Source organism: Fukomys damarensis, unplaced genomic scaffold (assembly GCF_012274545.1).
Source record: "Fukomys damarensis isolate Sample0158 unplaced genomic scaffold, DMR_v1.0_HiC HiC_scaffold_13, whole genome shotgun sequence".
Lineage (NCBI taxonomy): Eukaryota > Metazoa > Chordata > Mammalia > Rodentia > Bathyergidae > Fukomys > Fukomys damarensis.
The window spans coordinates 15,789,977-15,807,610 of NW_022900925.1; the positions used below are offsets into that span (position 1 = coordinate 15,789,977).

The following is a 17,634-nucleotide window of genomic DNA, read 5'->3' on the forward strand; positions in this document are numbered from 1 at the left end:
AAAAAAAAAAAAAAAAAAAAAAAAATGAGGCTAAAGCGGGAAGATCACTGTGAGTTCAAAGCCAGCCTCAATTGCATACCAAGACCATGTTTCAAAACACACACACCCAAAACAAAAAGTAAGCAGGGCTAGCTGCAAAGTGTGTGACTGTAGGTTTCCCAATTCTGGTCTTTCCCGGCAGCCTCCCTTTTGGTGGTGTCCGGAGCAAAATAATAAAATAAAAGAATCCTCTAGCAGCCAAGTGTAGAAAATTAAAAAGGATTACTAATACAGAAAGGAAGGAAATGTTCTGATTTATTGCTCTGACCTCTCTTGTCATAAAATGGCACTAAAACAAAAACACCATTCTGTAGGATGAAGGGAGGTGAAACTTAGAATTGGCAGAGAAAACTGAAGGAAATTAAAGTGCTAGTGTGCTCTGAAAAGTAACTCTCCAAAGATGCCATTGGTCACCTTGATATTTCCAGACCTCTCCAATGGCTTCCAGACTTAAAGTGCTGTGTAGAAGCCTCTTCCAGCCCACGGTGCTGCTAACTTCCCCAGGATCTCTCAGCCTCTCACATCATCACTGTACCAGATGAGAGTACAGCGGAAAGCTCTGCTGACCAGCCCATGAGATGATGAATGAGGCAGAGCAGCATTCTGCTGGCCCTGCTGCATGGGCTGACTGAGCCTGTGCATGGTGCTGAATGCCAGAGGTGAGGCTCTTTGGGAACAGAGTGGGGCCAGGAAGGGCTATTCTTTCTCTCAATTATCTGAATGCACTCTCACATAAAGACCCTCTATAAAGACCCCACTGCTGTAACTCTGAATGTGGTCAACAGCCAAAGGCTCTTGAGGAAAGCCAACCATTTTCAGAAAGAACAATTAGGTTACATGTGGCAATGTAAAGCAGACTTACTTGATCTAACTCGCCCTTCTCTATCGCCAGCTCCTCCATCTCTGGCGTTGGCTCATCTTCCAGGAAGGGATTGGTAGATGGCGGAGGAGACTCCAGCTTTTTCTATTAAGAAAAAGAAATATCTTATGAGACTATTCAGTAGCCTTCATTCAGCTTCCCATTGAGCTTCTGTTTTTCCCAAGCCCCCTCAACAGCTGACTCATGAAATCTTATCTCATAAATAAGAGTACAAGCAATGCAGACCTTAGTCTCCCCTCCAGACCTTCACTTTGTTTTCCTATCTTCTGGAAACTTTATTATTCACCTCACTACAATTCTAACCTAGTGAAAATTCTTACCATCCTTCAGTCCTCAACCTACAAGTCCCATCTTCTGGGGAGTGTCCTCATCTGTTAAATTTGGGTTAGATGTCTCTGCCATCTCTTATCCCACACTGCACAGCCTCTATGCAACTAACTGCCCATTTATCTTCTCCTCACTAGATGCCACGATGGCAGGGATCATGTCTTATTCCCCATCCTATCTTTGGTGCCTGGCATGAATTCAAATGCTAGATGGGTTTGGATTCTACAACAAACTTTAAAGTTAATCTCATGTTCTAGATTACAGACAAAAATCACCTCCTAAATAAGTCATATTACAACAACCAAAACCAAAATCCCCATGAAAAAAACTATTACTTCCCAGCTCCCAGAAACAAACACTATTTCAAAATACATTATTTAGAGGGTCCATGAACTAGTGGGAAAGCTGTGGGCCAAGAGATGGATTTTCAGCTCCAACTTTGTTGCACTTGCCAAATCATCTAGTTTCTCTGAGCTACAGGAGTTTCATCTGCTGAATGTGGATATAGACACAGGACTGTTTATGGGATCAAATGTAATAAAGAGTGCGAAACCCAAGAAGAAGAGCATGATACATACAAGGGTCGTTGATGATGCTAATTCCAGTGTAACTACTGAATCCAGTCTTTGGTTTTTTTTTTTTACAATTTTGATCTAGACATACTGTTTATGCCCAAGAGGCTAGGAATTTTAGTAGAAAGGAAGCTAAATGACAAGCAGTGTAAAAGGGCTTCAGAATTGGTCGGTGTTGGGGATGAGATGATAGAGCAAGGGATGGCTCCTTTAGAAACAAGACGCTAAGTGGAGAGGGAGTTTCTAAATGTGCGTGTGTGCATACACCAGTAGGGCAAGCGGAACTAATCCCTAAGCCAAAAGGAACAGCAGATGGACTGCAGTGTGAATGACTTTGCCAAGTGCCAGGACATCATGTGAAGGTATTACAAATAAAAAACAAAAGCAAAACTTAAATAATAAAAACCGCATCAGGGTCTGGTTTGGGCTTTAATGTAATTCTTTATGTTTTTGTTTGTTTGAAGCAGGGTTTCACTATGTAGGCCAGGCTGGCCTAAAACTCAGTGTGATCCTCAGCCTCCCAAGTGCTGGGATTACAGGCATGTGTCACCATACCTGCCTGGGCTTTAAGATAATTCTGCTTACATGCATTTAAACCACTCAGCTCTTGTTCAAAAACACCTGCAAATGCTATTGTGTGAATAGACAAGTGCCAAAGCATATGAAGGAAATCTTGTGATGCTTGTAGTAGCTCCCAGTAATCTTTAGTAACATAATGGTTTTTGCAGTATTCTGGTGAGAAACAGTGTGGCTGGCCCAACAACAAAACAAGCACAACATAAAAGGAAGCACTGACCACAAAGAATGACATCTGAGGCAGTGAGCATGGGCTAATTGTCAGGGTTCTTTTCCTTCTTCTCCTACCTGTCTCTACACACAGACTGATGAGAATTACCGAGGGAGTCACAGGCACCTAGAAATTCCAGCCCATTCATATAGGGCATGCACATTACAAGTGTGGACCTTGTCAATACAAAAGAAGTGATTCATTCCTTCATTCACCCACTCAACAAACTAATGTTCTGCATATTTGGGAGAAAGTAATGAACAAGACAGATCCACTCTGCCCTCATGAAGGTGGCAGGCTCCTGGAGGAATTAAGCTTTAATCAAATGTGTGGTTAAGGTCTTGAAGGAAAAGCTGTTACAAGAGCATGTGGTAGAAGGTCAGAGAAAATGTCTTTAAACAAATTATTTTTCAGCCAGAACTGAGGGATGCCTCAGAGGTAAAGATGTGTGTGTGTGTGTGTGAAGGGGTGGGTGGTGTGGGACAGGGCAGAGTTTTCTAGGCACAGACAACAGTTTATGTTTGTCATTTGGGTATTAAGTATCTATCATCTACTCTATTTCAAGCATTTTTTTCCTTGCACAAGGGATGTAACACAAGTAAGGCAGACAAGAAAGGGAGGCAATGTGATGGAAATGTAATTTAGGAACTGTAGTGGGCTGGGGATGAGAGGAGGAAGGTGCTTCTTTACACAGAGTGATCAGAGAAGGGCTTTTTAATAGTGGAGCAGTGGTATAAATAAGAAGGAAATGATTGGACGAAATCTGGAGACAAATATTCTTAGCAAAGGGATCTGGAGTTGAAGGACAGGGGCCTGAAGGAAGACAGCGGGTAAGGGTCCAATCTCATAGTCTTTTGTGGGCCTCCAGTAAGATTTTCTCTTTATTGCAAGTAAACAGTCACTGCTGGTTTTAAATAGAGAAGTGATAGGATCTAATTCAAATTTTAGGGACAAGATCTTACTATGTTGCCCAGGCTGGCTTGAACTCCTGGATTCAAGCAATTCTTTTGTCTCAGCCTCCAGAGAAGCTGGGACTATGGGTGCACCCCTAATATGGGTTTTTGTTTTTGTTTTTTAGTACCAGGGATCAAACTTTGGACCTTGAGCTTGTGAGACAGGCGGAAGCATCACTGAGCTAAATCCCCAGCCCTAGTTTTAAAATATAATTCCTTGGTCCTAGGGAGAATGGACTCTTAAGAGAAGGAAGAAGTTCAATTTTTGAGCTTCTTGCAGTGTTCCAGTAAGAGCTGATGATGTAGAGATTTTAAAATGATGATGTAGAGATAAAATGATGATGTAGAGATTTTTTTTAAAAAGTGGTCAGATCAGGACATATTTAGGAGAGAAGCCAAGAAGACTTGATAAAGCAGAGATGAGGGAAAGGAAGAAAAGGGGTCAAAAGTCATTCATTTTGGCCTGAGCCACTTGCAGCTTATACTGCCATAAACTGACATGGGTACCCTTATGCAGTGATAAGGATACAGGCTCTGGATCTGCTAAACCTGGGTTCATATGCAACTCCACCACTTGGAAGTGCTGCTTTACTTCTCCAAGCCTCAGCTGTCTTATCTGCAACTTGGAAGGGTATTAACACTTGGCTCACAAAACTAACAGCAGGACAAATGAGATACATACATCAGACTTCCAGGAAGATGGCATAGTAGTGAGCAGCAGAGAAAGAGTCTCTGCAATTTGATGTCCTGACACTGGAGTATAGCAGCACTTAGGAGAAGGAGGAGGGAAGTGGGTCCCTGGGACCCAGGAAGGACGGGAGACAAGAACTAAAGACTACAAGAAAAGTGAAGAGAAAGACTTCAACAAAGAGGAGGGAGGTACCAAGCAGCGCTCTCTCCCAGAGCCTGGACTCTCCAAGAGGGAATAGCTGGCTGAACCTGTAGATGCATAGTGACTGCTGATGACCTCAGAGACCTCCACAGAGAAACTCACCAGTGGAACAGAGTAGTGGACAAACCAGGCTTCAGCGGCTGGTGAGTTATCCAGGTTCAGACCTCACCCAGACAGGATGATTGGCTGGTAGCTTGTTGGAGAGGAGCCAACTGAGATCGGAATTAGAACAGCTGTGGGCAGACTCCATCTAGTGGGTCCTGGTGCCTCAGTGTCAGGGAGCAGAGTTCAAGCCAGCAGGAGACATATCTGGTTATAGGCTCAAGGAATCCAGTTCCAGCCTCATAGCCAGAAACTGGCCTGAACTTCAGAGGAACCTAAGGGACAGGCTGGCTGGGATTATCCACTACCCCACCATGAAGTGGCAGCTAGCTTGCTGGGATTAATCAATTTGGCTCTGGACTCTATTTGCTCACATTGCCTAACAGTGACAGGAGAGACACATTTTGAATTGGACATTTTGGGGGGATTTTTAAATCATTTTTCTTTTTTTTTCCTCCTTTCTAGTTCTTGGTTTTTGTTTAGTTTTTTCTTGGTTGTTTGAACAGTTTCTAGTTTTTTGTTGTTGTTGTTCTGTTCTTGTTTTTATTTTTTCCTTTTCTCTCTCCTATCTTCTTTACCAGTTTCCTAAAGTTTGTCCTCCAGTCTTGCTTCTGACCTCTTCCTCTTCTTCTATTTCTAATTTTTACCCCTGAACCCCTTTTAAATCTCCCCTAAGGGTAAAAATGCCATATTAAGGGCTACAATCATTTTCTAGGTTGCATTTGATGCTGTTGGTATTGTTGATTATACTACTTTAGCCAAGGTGACATAATTGTGCTAATCAGTTTTTCCTCTTGATGTTCCAAGACTGAGACTGCCTAAGGGCCTTAAAAAAATAAAAACAAAACAAAACAAAAAAACAAACTATATGACAGTGCCAAGGAACTGGCAGCTGGACCAAGTAGGCAGAAATTTCTCATCCCCAATAAACTGAAGAGGTAGGATCCTGCAACAGACTCAAAACCCAAAGCTAGCTAGCAATTGGAAGACACTTCTGAGAAGTAGTCATTTCCTAAGGTTTCTGAACACTGGCATTAAAACTACTCACCATTTACAAGCATCAACCCAGGAATCAAACTTTTTAAAAAATAGAAAATGAGAAAACACTTAAATAAGATGCAACCCCTATAGACTTTCAGCTCACCAAAGGCAAACCCTGGGGACAATGAGGTTGAACAATCTGAAAGCCACCCACCTGGACTCTGAAGGGCAACAGCAGAAGTAACAAAGCAGATGAATGAGGCTCTAGGAAAAAAATCAAAGCAGAAATAATTTCCCAGATAACTCCAAAGATGGTGATGAGAATGAAAGATACAGATAAAAAAAATAGATGAGCTCAGAAACATGATGGAAACCATGAATGCCCAGCATAAGAAAAACATGGAATCCATGTGGGCCGGGGATTTAGCTCAGTGGTGCCACTGCCTGCCTCACAAGCACAAGGTCCTGAGTTCTATCCCAGGTGCCAAAACAAAAAATAAATGCAATCCATGAGACAGATTCAAACAGATATCCAGGAGATTAAAAACTCCACTGAAGTATACACAGCAGAACAAGTCAACTCCATTGAAGTGTACACAGCAGAACACATCAATGTGAGGACAGAATATCAGCTATAAAAGACAGGATTGCAGTTAGAGATAATCTAAAGTGGGATTTCTTAAAAATAACAAGGAATCATAAAAAAAATCAATCCAGCAGCTACTAGATGATGCAAAGAGTAACAAGATTGATTGGAGTCAATGAAAAAGCAGGATATAGAGCAAATGACATAAAAACACCTATTCTCAGAAGAAATGGCAACTTCCCAAACAGCAGCTGTGATTATGTATGTGCACCACCATGCCCACTTGTTCCTCTCTTTATGAAGCAACTCATAAAAGGGAAAGAAAAGAGAGCACAGGCTATAAGTCTTGAAAAACAAATTTCTTTTAACCACCCCAAGTGAGACCCTGTCCCTACTTCTTGTCTCTGGGGCCTATCTAGGTAATAAAAGCAATGGGCAAATCAACTGACAAGTTCAAAGGTACACTGAACTAATTCTTCCTTCCCTCCTCTACAAGAGGCCCTCAGCTGCTGCTGCACATATACCACCCTAAGGGCAAATACTACGTTACAAAACTCAAGATGACAAAACTCAAGGTGAGAATATAGCCTTCTACTATTTAGCAGGTTACACTACTGTTCAGATTAATTGGCTCTGCAAGTCTTTGCAGATAGCAACCACCAACACAACACAGTCTTCTGTGCAAGAGGCCTGTTGCCAGAGTCAACTGGGTCACACTCCTTCTTGCTGCTTTGCGGCTGTCATAGACCACAGAGAATTACTAGTTTGGGTTTATATTTAAACAACTGAAATGACAGATTCCATACACTCTGGTACTGCTAAAGGAAATCTAAAAATTGCCAAGGACCAGGGATCAGGTGTTGCCTGCCTGCCTTGCAAGCACAAGGTCCTGAGTTCAATCTCCAGTACCAAAAAAAAAAAAAGCCAAGAAGTGACTTTTCAGTTTTAAAAGAATTCAGCTGTGATTTGATCTCAAGCCCACACAGGAAGGTAATATTCTTCATACAACAAGTTAATTCCCAGTAATTAAATCACACAGGATTCCTAGTATCTGTGAAATAGTAAGGGCCACAAGACAGCCAACTTTCTCATTTACTGTTAAGAATCAGCATCAGTGAAACACATATCCATTATCTGGGTCTGCCTACACAAATCCCTTTTTGAGGTCTTATCTGGACACATCACATTATCAAAGAAGGAATTGTGAAATTTAAGATTAATTTCTTTTGCTTTTCCCTGGATGGGAAAGCTTTCAGTTATGAGATGAAAGTCCCACAATTTCTGCAATTCTCATTCCATAAATGCTTTATTAAAGCCACATTCCACATTTGTCCTTGAAGAGCTGCCCTTAAAGAGCCTGAGGGCTTTAGCTAACAGTCAAGATTATAAGCACAGGGCTCTGCACACCTGGTGTTTATCATCAGGGGGACCACTCTTGCTACCACATGTTCACATCCTATGTTGTGACAATTATTGCAGGTTTCTTTTTCCTGCTAGACCATAATGATCTGTCTGATTCAATTTCTCATCTTTGCCCAAACCCCTAAACAAAGAGGGTGCTTGAAAAATATTTCTGAAAAAATGCTGGTCACAGGAGAAGCCCTCAATAAAAATCCTCTACAGAACCATGGGCAACATTTCCTATTTCTGCAAACAAAACAGAGAGTCTATGTATATTATGTTCACGCATGACTGGGAATCTCAAATACATACTTCAAAGTATTAAGCAGTGGATATCTCTGGGGAAACAGATTTGAAGCAGCTGAGAAAAAAAGAGCTCTTTCAAGAGATTTTATTGAGTTTTTAACAATCATTTATTCTCATGAGTTTTTGTCACTGTTGTTTGGTTGGTTTGGATAGGATCTTTATCAGAAGAGTAAAAATGACTTTTAACAACATATTCAAAATTTTCTAAAACTCCTTAATACATTTAACTTGTAGTATAACTCATACAACATAAAATTCACCAACATCATAATGTGATTTACAACTTAGTGGTTTTTAGCATATTTGCAAAGTTTGCAACAATCACTACTATCTAATGAACTATTTCACCTCCAAAAGAAACCTCATACACATTAGCTGTCATTTCCAAATCCTCCTTTTTACAATTCTGTCTCTAAGTATTTGTAAACTTTTCATATAAAAGGATTCATATTAATGTTACCTTTTGTGTCCGGTTTTTACTTCTTTTACTTAGAGCAGCTAAGGTTCGCCTATGCTGTGATATGTTTCAGTACTTCAGTTATTTTTATGGATGAATATTTCACTACATGAATATACCACATTTTATTTACTATCTGTCCACTAATGGACTTTTGGGTTTTTTGCACCTTTTGTCTAATATGAATAGTACTGCCATAAACATTTGGGTATAGTTATTGTATAAACATGTTTTTAGTTCTCTTGAGTATATACCTAGGAGTGGAAATTTGTACTTTTGTTGTTGTTGTTATTTTGTTTCTGATAATGGGGATTCAACCTAGGGTCTTCATAGTGAGCTACCTGCCCAGTCTTTTTTTTTTGAGACAGGGTGTTGCTAAGTCACCCAGTTGCCCAGGATGGGCTTGGACTCCTGCCTCAGCCTCCCAGAGTACTGTGATTATGGGCATGTGCCACTACACCTGGCTGGAAATTTGTAATTTAAAAAGAAAATTCAGACTGCTCTGTGTGTGTGCGCGCACATGTATTACTGGGTACTAAATCTAGGACTATGTACATGCTAGGCAAATATACCCCCACTTCTGTTTTGTCTTTTTTATTTGGCAGAATTATCCCTTTATATTAGGTACTCACACATTAGCACTGTGAAATGTGCTAAAACAAGTGACTTGATAATTCATCACTAATAACTAATATAAAGAGTAAGCGCTGGGAGTGACCAAGCTGTTACATCAATAAGAACCAATAAGAATTCAGAAAGTGGTATAACATAGAGGCTATCTGAAATTTGGAAATGCTCATATCTTTTGATACCATAATTCCATTAGTGTCATAAGAAAATAATCTCAAATGTTAATAAAAATGTGTTTACAAAAATGTTCCTATGGACTTACTTATAAAAGTGAAATGTTTTACAGCCCCAAAAGAAAAGAATGGTTAGGGAAATTATGGAATTTCTACACAACAAAATCTTATGTGGTGACAGAGAAAGGACATACGAAGAAAAGTAGGATAAAAAGTTATGTTTCTACACTAGTGGCAAAATTAATTCCAAACAGATCAAAGAGCTATATTTATTTAAGCACTAAAACTATGTAAGTATTAGAGGAAACATAGATAAATCTTTCTGATTGGATTGTATAAAAGTTACTTAAACATGCATGACATCAAAACAAAGGCAACAATGCTGGCCATAGTGGTGCCTGCCTGTAATCCCAGGACTTGAAGGCTAAGGCAAGAGGATTGCCTCAAATTGAGGCTAACCTGGGATACATAGTGAGTGCAAGGCCAGCCGAAACTACATAGTGAGACCCTATTTGAAAAAACCAACCAATCAACCAAAGAAACAAAACCCAAAGGCAACAACAAAACATAAAATAAACTGCACACAAAACTTTGTGTATGTGGTACTGGGGAAGGAACCCAGGGCCTTTGTACTGACCTACATCCCAAGCCCTTTTTTAATTTTTCATTTTGAGGCAGGGTCTATGTGGTTAAGTTGCCCAGGCTGGGCATGAACTTACGATTTTAAAAACTTGTGTGTGCCAAAGGACACACAGTCAAGAGAGTGAAAAGAAAATCTATAGCATAGGAGAAAATATTTGGAAATAATACATGTTATATACGATAGAACATATAAAGAACTCCTACAATTCAAAAATAAAGATAGATGAAGATGGCAATAATGTACTATAAAATTTTAAATGCTAGAAGAAAGGATTATAAATGTTTTCACCATAAAGAGGCATAAATGTTTGAGGAGATAGACATGTTTATCCTGACTTAAAACTGAACAGTGTATATATGTGTTGAGGCATCACATGGGACTTCTTAAATATGTGTAAACTTTATATTTTATTTTTATGTATCAGTTAAAAATAAATTTAAATTATAAAAAAATGGGCTAAGAACTTGAAACATTTCTCTAAAGATCTACCAGTGGCACATAAGCACACGAAAAGATGTTCAATATAATTAGTCATTAGGAAAAAGCAAATCAAAATCAATGAGATATAATTTTTCAACCATAAAGTTGGCTATCATTTTTTAAAATGAAAAACAAACAAACAAACAAGGTTGGCAAGGATGTGGATAAATTAGAATTCTTCTACATTGCTGGTGGGAATGTAAAACAGTGTGGCTGTTGTAAAAAAGAATTTGACATTACATCACACAAAATTAAACCTAGGGAGGTAGCTCTGAGGTAAAATATGTGCCCAGTACGTGTAAGGCCCTGGGTGCAATCTCAGTACCACAAAAGAGGGAGGGGAGTGAGAAAAAAAATAAAGAGAAAAAAAACATGTTCACATAAAATGCGTACACAGGACCAGGGATTTAGCTCAGTGGTTCTGCCACCTCCCTCACAAGGGCAAGGTCCTGAGTTTGGTCCCCTGTACCAAAAACAAAAAAATGTGGACACAGCCAGGCATGGTGGTGCACACTTGTAATCCCAGCACTCGGGAGGCTGAGGCAGGCGGATCACTGAGTTCAAGACCAGCTTGAGCTACATAGTGAGTTCCAGGTCAGTCTCAACTACACACTGAGACCCTGTCTCAAAAAAACAAAACAAAACAAAAAACATGGACACAAATATTCAAAGCATTATTCATAGTAGTTAAAAAGTGGAAACAACCCAAATGCCCACAGCTGAAGAGAAAAAACAATATGTAACATACCCATACAATAAAAGGAATGAAGTACTGATAAGTGATACAACATTGATGAGCTCTGAAAACATCCTAAAAGAAGCAACCCAGACACAAAAGAACATATTTTATGTGATTTAATTATGTGAAATGTCAGAATAGGCATCCATAAAACAAAGATTCATAGTTGCCTAAGGATGAAGAAAGGAGGGAAATGGAAGTGATTGCTAAGGGGGATATTTCTTTTGGGAGTGAGAAATGTTCTGGAGGAAACAAATGAAATGGTGGCAAAATACTGCAAATATAGTAAAATTCAACAAATTGTATACTTTCAAAGGTGAGTTTTTTGGTGAAATTTTGTTATATGGATAATATCTCAATTTTAAAAAATAAAGTAAGTGGAGGAAAAAATGTATTTAAAAAGTATGATTCCAACCGTATATAAAGAACAAAAATCCTCATGTCTGATGGGAATAGATGATTTTTTTTTCTGCTTCCCCATTCTTGCCTAGTTTCCATGACCATGTATTACTCTCCTCTCAGAAAGAAACAAAAGTTAATTTCCCTTTAGGATGTTATTCAAATGAAGAATACATTCCTTTAACATTAAGAAACCATTTATAGGGGCTGGGGATTTAGCTCAGTGGTTCCATGGCTTGCCTTGTGAGTGCAAGGTCTGGAGTTCAATTCCGGGTACAAAAAAAAAAAAGTTCAAACAAGTATGTGCCACCTTGCATGACATTTTATAAGTAGGTTCTTCTTTATCAGTCTTTTTTTTTTTTTGGTACCAGGAATCAAACCTGGGACCTTGCACTTGTGAGGCAGGGGCAGCACCACTGAGCTAAATCCCCGGCACCCTTGCACTTGTAATCCCAACTTCTTGGGAGGCTGAGGTGAGGCCAGCATGCATTTGGTGAGACTCAGCTTCACAGCACCCATACAAAGCCCCCGGCACCCTTGCACTTGTAATCCCAACTTCTTGGGAGGCTGAGGTGAGGCCAGCATGCATTTGGTGAGACTCAGCTTCAAAATATGAATGAATGGATGGCTAGGGAGCTCCATACTCCCTTCATTCAATCTCCAGTAACACCAACACCAATGCACACACACACACACACACACACACACACACACACACACGCTTACACATGAAGGAAAAAAGAAAAACCATCTATAAAATATTTCAAACATTGAAGGGAGCTCATCAAGTGAAGGAAAACTATTTCCTTATTCATGATGGAAGTCCTAGGAAACTCTGCCCCTTTTCCTCTTACATCCTTCCTAATACAGGTATTAATTTCCTGTAAGACCACAGTGAAGGGTGAAACCTTCTGCTCAGGCTTTCATATAGAGTGAGATTTTACTGTGATTTTTTTTTTTCTTTTTTTGGTACCGAGGATCGAATTCAGGCCCTTGTGCTTGCAAGGCAAGCGCCGGAATCACTGAGCTAAATTCCCAGCCCAAAGAGTGAGATTTTTAAAAAATGTTATGATGCCCAAACTGTACCCACAACTTCGATATTTACAATGTAATTTTTTAAACTGAGCAAGTGTGTATATACATATATATATATATATATATATATATTAAAATGACCCCTATAAGTCAAAGGACAATTCTTTTTAGAAAGGCAACTTAAACACTGGCCAAGACTATAAATCCAGTTAATTTCTTGGGGAAAAATTTCACATTTTTTTTAAAGGCCTCCCAGATGTGGTGAGGCAGTTATAAAAACCTAACCTGATCTACTCTGCTTTCAGCAGAAGGTTAAATATAATTTGTTCACCTTCAATCTAATCATCAAGTCACTAAAAATGCATATGGATGTAGTTAAATCACATCCAGACATTTGCTTTTCATTTCAAGGTATTTTAATTTACAGACTATCTTGAATCCCTAATAAAGGGTCAGAAGTTGAGGCAGCTGGAAGCAGCAAGAGCAGCTCATTTCCTGCAGAAACAGTTCTTGCACAAGACATGATAAAATGTGGCGGGCTAATATAAGAAAGACAAGCAAGCCCTGTCCTTAAGGTGCTTTCACTCTAAAGTTCTATCAGATGGCAAAGTCACAGCTCTTAAATAAGAGCAAAAAACAATGCATCATACTGGTTGGCTAGAAGGAGCTGAGCTGCGGACCTTTCAGGTGAGCTAGTCACACTCTCATGCCCACTGGCTGTTTCACTGTCAAAGTCACCAAGGGCTGAGGAGGTTCTAAAAGACATAGCGAAGCAAGTGATGGCAGGAGAGGTGAGGTAGGATATGGCCTAAGGAGGAAGCAGTAAGGCAGGACTTCTGGCCATATTGGCTCCTTGGCTGACTATTACTGGCTCCATGATCACTTTCCAAGGAATTCACTAACTTTCTATGAAATGTGGCATATATTAGAGGGTATCAAGATATACCTTAGTTCATTTCACAATCTATTCTGATGTCTTAAAACAAAATAGTGCCAAAAAAAGATTTTTAAAAATGTCTACTCTGGAAGCAAGTAGAATTGGGGGAGGCAAGGGTTCAGGAAGCAGCAAGTCTTTGGGTAGGATCCTGAGTAGCTACAATAGGAGTCAGTATGGCCTCTTCCCAGTTCTGTCCAATATCAGCAGCCATGACTGATTCACCAGGACCCCTACCACTGAGGGTTACAAAATACAGGTACAGGAGGTGTGGTCACCACTGGCATACAGCAAAGTGGTAGGGAGAAAGCTCAGTGTAAACATCACCTTCACATATAACCAGAGCTGAGCAACAGTGAACCATTTCTTCAAGATCTGGCCTCATTGAAAAGGTCAAAGGGCTTCTGGGTCTTTCTAGAAACTTATCTTTAAAGGAAAAATCCCTGAAGGTGTAGGATGACCACCGTTAGGACTTGAAAATGCAGATAGGTTGTTGGGTCATGGTAATTGGAACAAAGAATGGTTAGGGGAAGAGGGTGAACTTCTTTAGAAGTTGAATGATTTAGAGAAGTATGTGGAGAAGACAGCTGACCAACTAGATGGGTAAATGAAAGAGCTCATGGCATTAAGCAGAATTTTCTTTTTGGGGGGAACCAGGGATTGAACTCAGGACCTTATGCTTGTGAGGCAGAAAGCAGCACCAATGAGCTAAATCCCTGGCCCCTAAGCAGAATTTCTGTCCAAGGATTTATTATCTGAAACTCTCTTACAAATTTGATAGGAGAAGAAAGCAATACCTGAACAAATGAAGGGGGATTTACAAACCAGTTCTGTCAGAAAATTTCAAGCACAAAACAAGAAAGGGCCTGGGGCCCTGGGGGTAAAGCTCAGTGCTAGAGCACTGGCCTAGCATATATTAGGTCCTGGGTTTGATCCCCAGCACCATAAACAAACAAGTAAAAAGGAAAAACAAACAAAGGGCCCGGGGAAAAATTCAACTGCTCCTACTCACTATGATACCACTACAGAGCACAGTAGCTGCCACGAGCTGAAATGGCTCCAGTCCAGGAGTCTGGCACTGGCTGAGTGTGTTAAGTTACAGGGTATATTGCTGCTTTAAAAAATTAAGCACCTCCACCCCTGACCCTTGAGAGAGAAAGTAATGGACAATCAGCCAGCTTCCCCTTTGATAGTGCTATACACTACCTATTTTCTGAAAAATGCATTGTCTTTGCAAACTAAAGCAGAGACCCTATCAGTTTTCTTCATGGAGCAGCAGCCTCAGCTTTTCTAGAAGGGGCCTTCCCTGTCCATGTTACTCTAGCATTTTTGACCTGTGGAGGGCTTCCTTGGAGAGGTAAGAACCCCAGTGTCTCTTCAGAATTTTATAGGTTACCCTGGTCATGAGATACAACAAGGTCATTTGTTCCAAGATTGTATCCAGACAAAGGAGGGGATAAATGGCTCAAAACACATTTGGCACGAGTGCTATTCAAGCATCCCTGTTTCTTGTTGTAAGCTAGATTATGGGTCCACAGAGCCTATCCCCATGCTCTACTAGTCCTGGCTGGCCAGAAGCCAGGGGAGCTCAGGTGTTACTCCAAGACGGAACCCTATTCTCAATGCTTAAACCTTCCTGTCCTTAAGTAGATCTCTGAAAGGCTGAGCCCAGTGCTATCTGTCTCTGCCAGAAAGCAGCTCAGAAGCATGGAGTGGGTAGGGTAGAGAGGAGGGCTAGCATAAGAAAATTAGGTAGGTGCTGAAGCCAACCACAAATTTCTCAAGAGATGTATGTTTTCTTCAATGGCATTTCTGTTAACTTTTGTTATTGTTGTTGTTTGAAACAAAGTGCTATGGCCTGTATCCAGATGTCCCTCCAAAGCCTCATGCACTCATAGGTGGGACTTTTCAGAGCTTGCTGGACCTAGATACAGGGATTGAGGGTACGTGGCACTAAATTAGTCCCACTGATTGGAATTAGCATAGTTCTGGGTATGGCTGAATAGATTTACTGAAGATAGAAGCCCAACTCTGGGTGTGGGTGGTACAGCGCAAAAAGCTTATAGCCTAGATAGGATAAAAGGGAAAGGGAGGCTCACTGCTGCTGCTTCACTGCCTCCTGCAGCTCTCTCATGGACTGTTTCTCCTCTGTGATGCCCCCTCTACCATGCCACTCTGCTTTGGAGACAGTCGACATGGACTGAAACCTCTACAAACTGCGAACTGAAGTAAACATTTCCTCCTTTAACTTGTGGATGTCAGGTATTCTGTCCCAGCAAATAAGAAAAGTAACTAAGCCCCAGGTCTCACTTCGTAGCCCAGACCTGCCTTGAATTCACTGTTAAAGCTCAGGAAGGCCCAAATTTGTAGCCTTTTGAATGCTGAGATTCTCCTTTGTGCCACTGTTCCTGGCCATTTTATTTTTTACTTGGATCTTAAGGGCATTTTCATCTATTTTATGACCTATTTTTTCCCTATTAGTGAAAAACTATCAATTTTGAACATGAGTTAGCATAGAGAAGAGTATCTATATATTGTTTATTAATTATGGAAAGGGTGTTTCATGGTTCTAGTTGTATAAAGTCATAAGTGAGCCCAAGTAAGTTGAGCCTTGTGCGCTTGCCTTAAAACCAAACTGTTGCTGCCACTACTCTTCATCCCAGTGCCCCAAAGAACCAACTCTGAGTCACCTATGCTGAGATAGGTCTTACTGGGTGAAGAAGGGATCTGCTAAAATTCTGGGCCCTTAGGATTAGAAGGCTGGGAACTAGAGAGGGTAGTAGAGGTGAGAGGCAAACAAGTGTGCAGGACTCCGGGTCCAACTCCTACCTTTTCTCCCTGTTTCAATCAGAATAGCTAAGTTTTTATGGCTTTACACATTAGCACTATGATGTCAGGTATGATTAAAGTGAAGATAGCATGTACCTCCCACAGTAGATGAAACAAAGTGATTGTAGATAAATATACCTAGCACAGTGTGGGACACACAGTGGATGTTAAAAAATGTTAGCTATTATTCTCTTTGGATTCTACATTAGATTTTGTTAGAAGAAAGGGCTTGGAAATCACTAATTTGGCCCATTTTCTTCCTTTAAAAAAAAAAAATAAAGCCAGGCACAGTGGTATGCACTTGCAGTTCTAGATATTTGGGAGGCTGAGGCAGGAAGATCACTTGACCTCGAAGCCAGAGGATGTAAACAGTGAAATAGTGAAATGAAGTCTAATTGCCCCAGCCATGGATTTCTGGAAGGTCTTACCAGAGTTCCATCGGTCAGGGTACAGCCGGAGAAACGTTTTGCCAGAAATCCTTCAAAGTTAGTTGTTCTCTGAATAGCAAAAAGAAGCAATTTCACCTCAATTTCCTTAGCTCTGGCACGCATGATCTTGGCAAGTTCTGCCCTTCAAAATAAAGAATTAAGAATGCTATCAAACAAACTGATCATTCAAGATGAGAAGAGTAAATGCCTTATCTATAGGAAAAAAATGTACATGATCACCTCAGACCATGCTCTGAATTCTAGCATTAGCAATTTAATCTAATACCTGAGGGACAGAAATACAGTAGTCCTCCCTACCCACAGTAGACAATTTCCAAGATGTTCCCTAGATGCTTGAAATGGCAGATAATACTGAACCCTGTATGTACTGTTTTTCCCTATACATACATATTAATATTAAGGTTTAATTTAGAAATCAGACACAGTAAGAGATTAATAATAATTCATAATAAAATAAAATAATTATAATGATATACTATAATAAAAGTTATTTAAAGTTTATGAATTATTTCTAGAAATAAAAGTTATTTAAAGTTTATGAATTATTTCTAGAATTTTCCATAGAAAGTGAAACCATAAATAAGGAGAAACTACTGTATACACTATAAGTAAGAATTTTAAGGTAAAACATTCCTCTGTTTAAAAAAGATCAAGAATTATGGATAGTAATCCAATAACATAGTTACTATTATGTTTACATATCTTTAAACCTTTCGATAATTTGTAATTATATATATGAAGCACTTGATATTTTATTAAAATACATATATCCTTAATAATTTCACAAATCATGAATTACTAAATTACAAAGATCTTTATCTTCTAGACAGCTCAACAACTTTCTTTACTTAGAGTGAGGACCTAAGAAATAAATACCCATGAGAGACTGAAACCCCCATGAGAAAAGTGACATGTACATCTTGGGTGGCTTCTACCTATGAAGTTTGGGGTGTAACTCACCCAAGTTTTCTGTTTCAGGATATTGTTTTTTAGGGAATGGTGACATGTGAATGCTTTTTTTTTTTTTTTTTTTTTTTTTA

At 39.8% G+C, this 17,634-nt stretch overlaps 1 protein-coding gene across 4 annotated transcripts in view; it reads right to left on the minus strand.

The window, feature by feature from the left end:
- Positions 1 to 17,634, minus strand: part of Vps53 (VPS53 subunit of GARP complex) — a 171,487-nt gene that overhangs the window by 67,519 nt on the left and 86,334 nt on the right. For all 4 annotated transcript variants that reach the window (XM_033762863.1, XM_033762861.1, XM_010642173.3 and 1 more), the window contains 2 exons: positions 16,574 to 16,715; positions 902 to 1,003 (listed from right to left, as the gene is read on the minus strand). In XM_033762863.1, the coding sequence (XP_033618754.1) occupies positions 902 to 1,003; positions 16,574 to 16,715 (244 nt within the window). The remainder of the gene's footprint in view (positions 1 to 901; positions 1,004 to 16,573; positions 16,716 to 17,634) is intronic.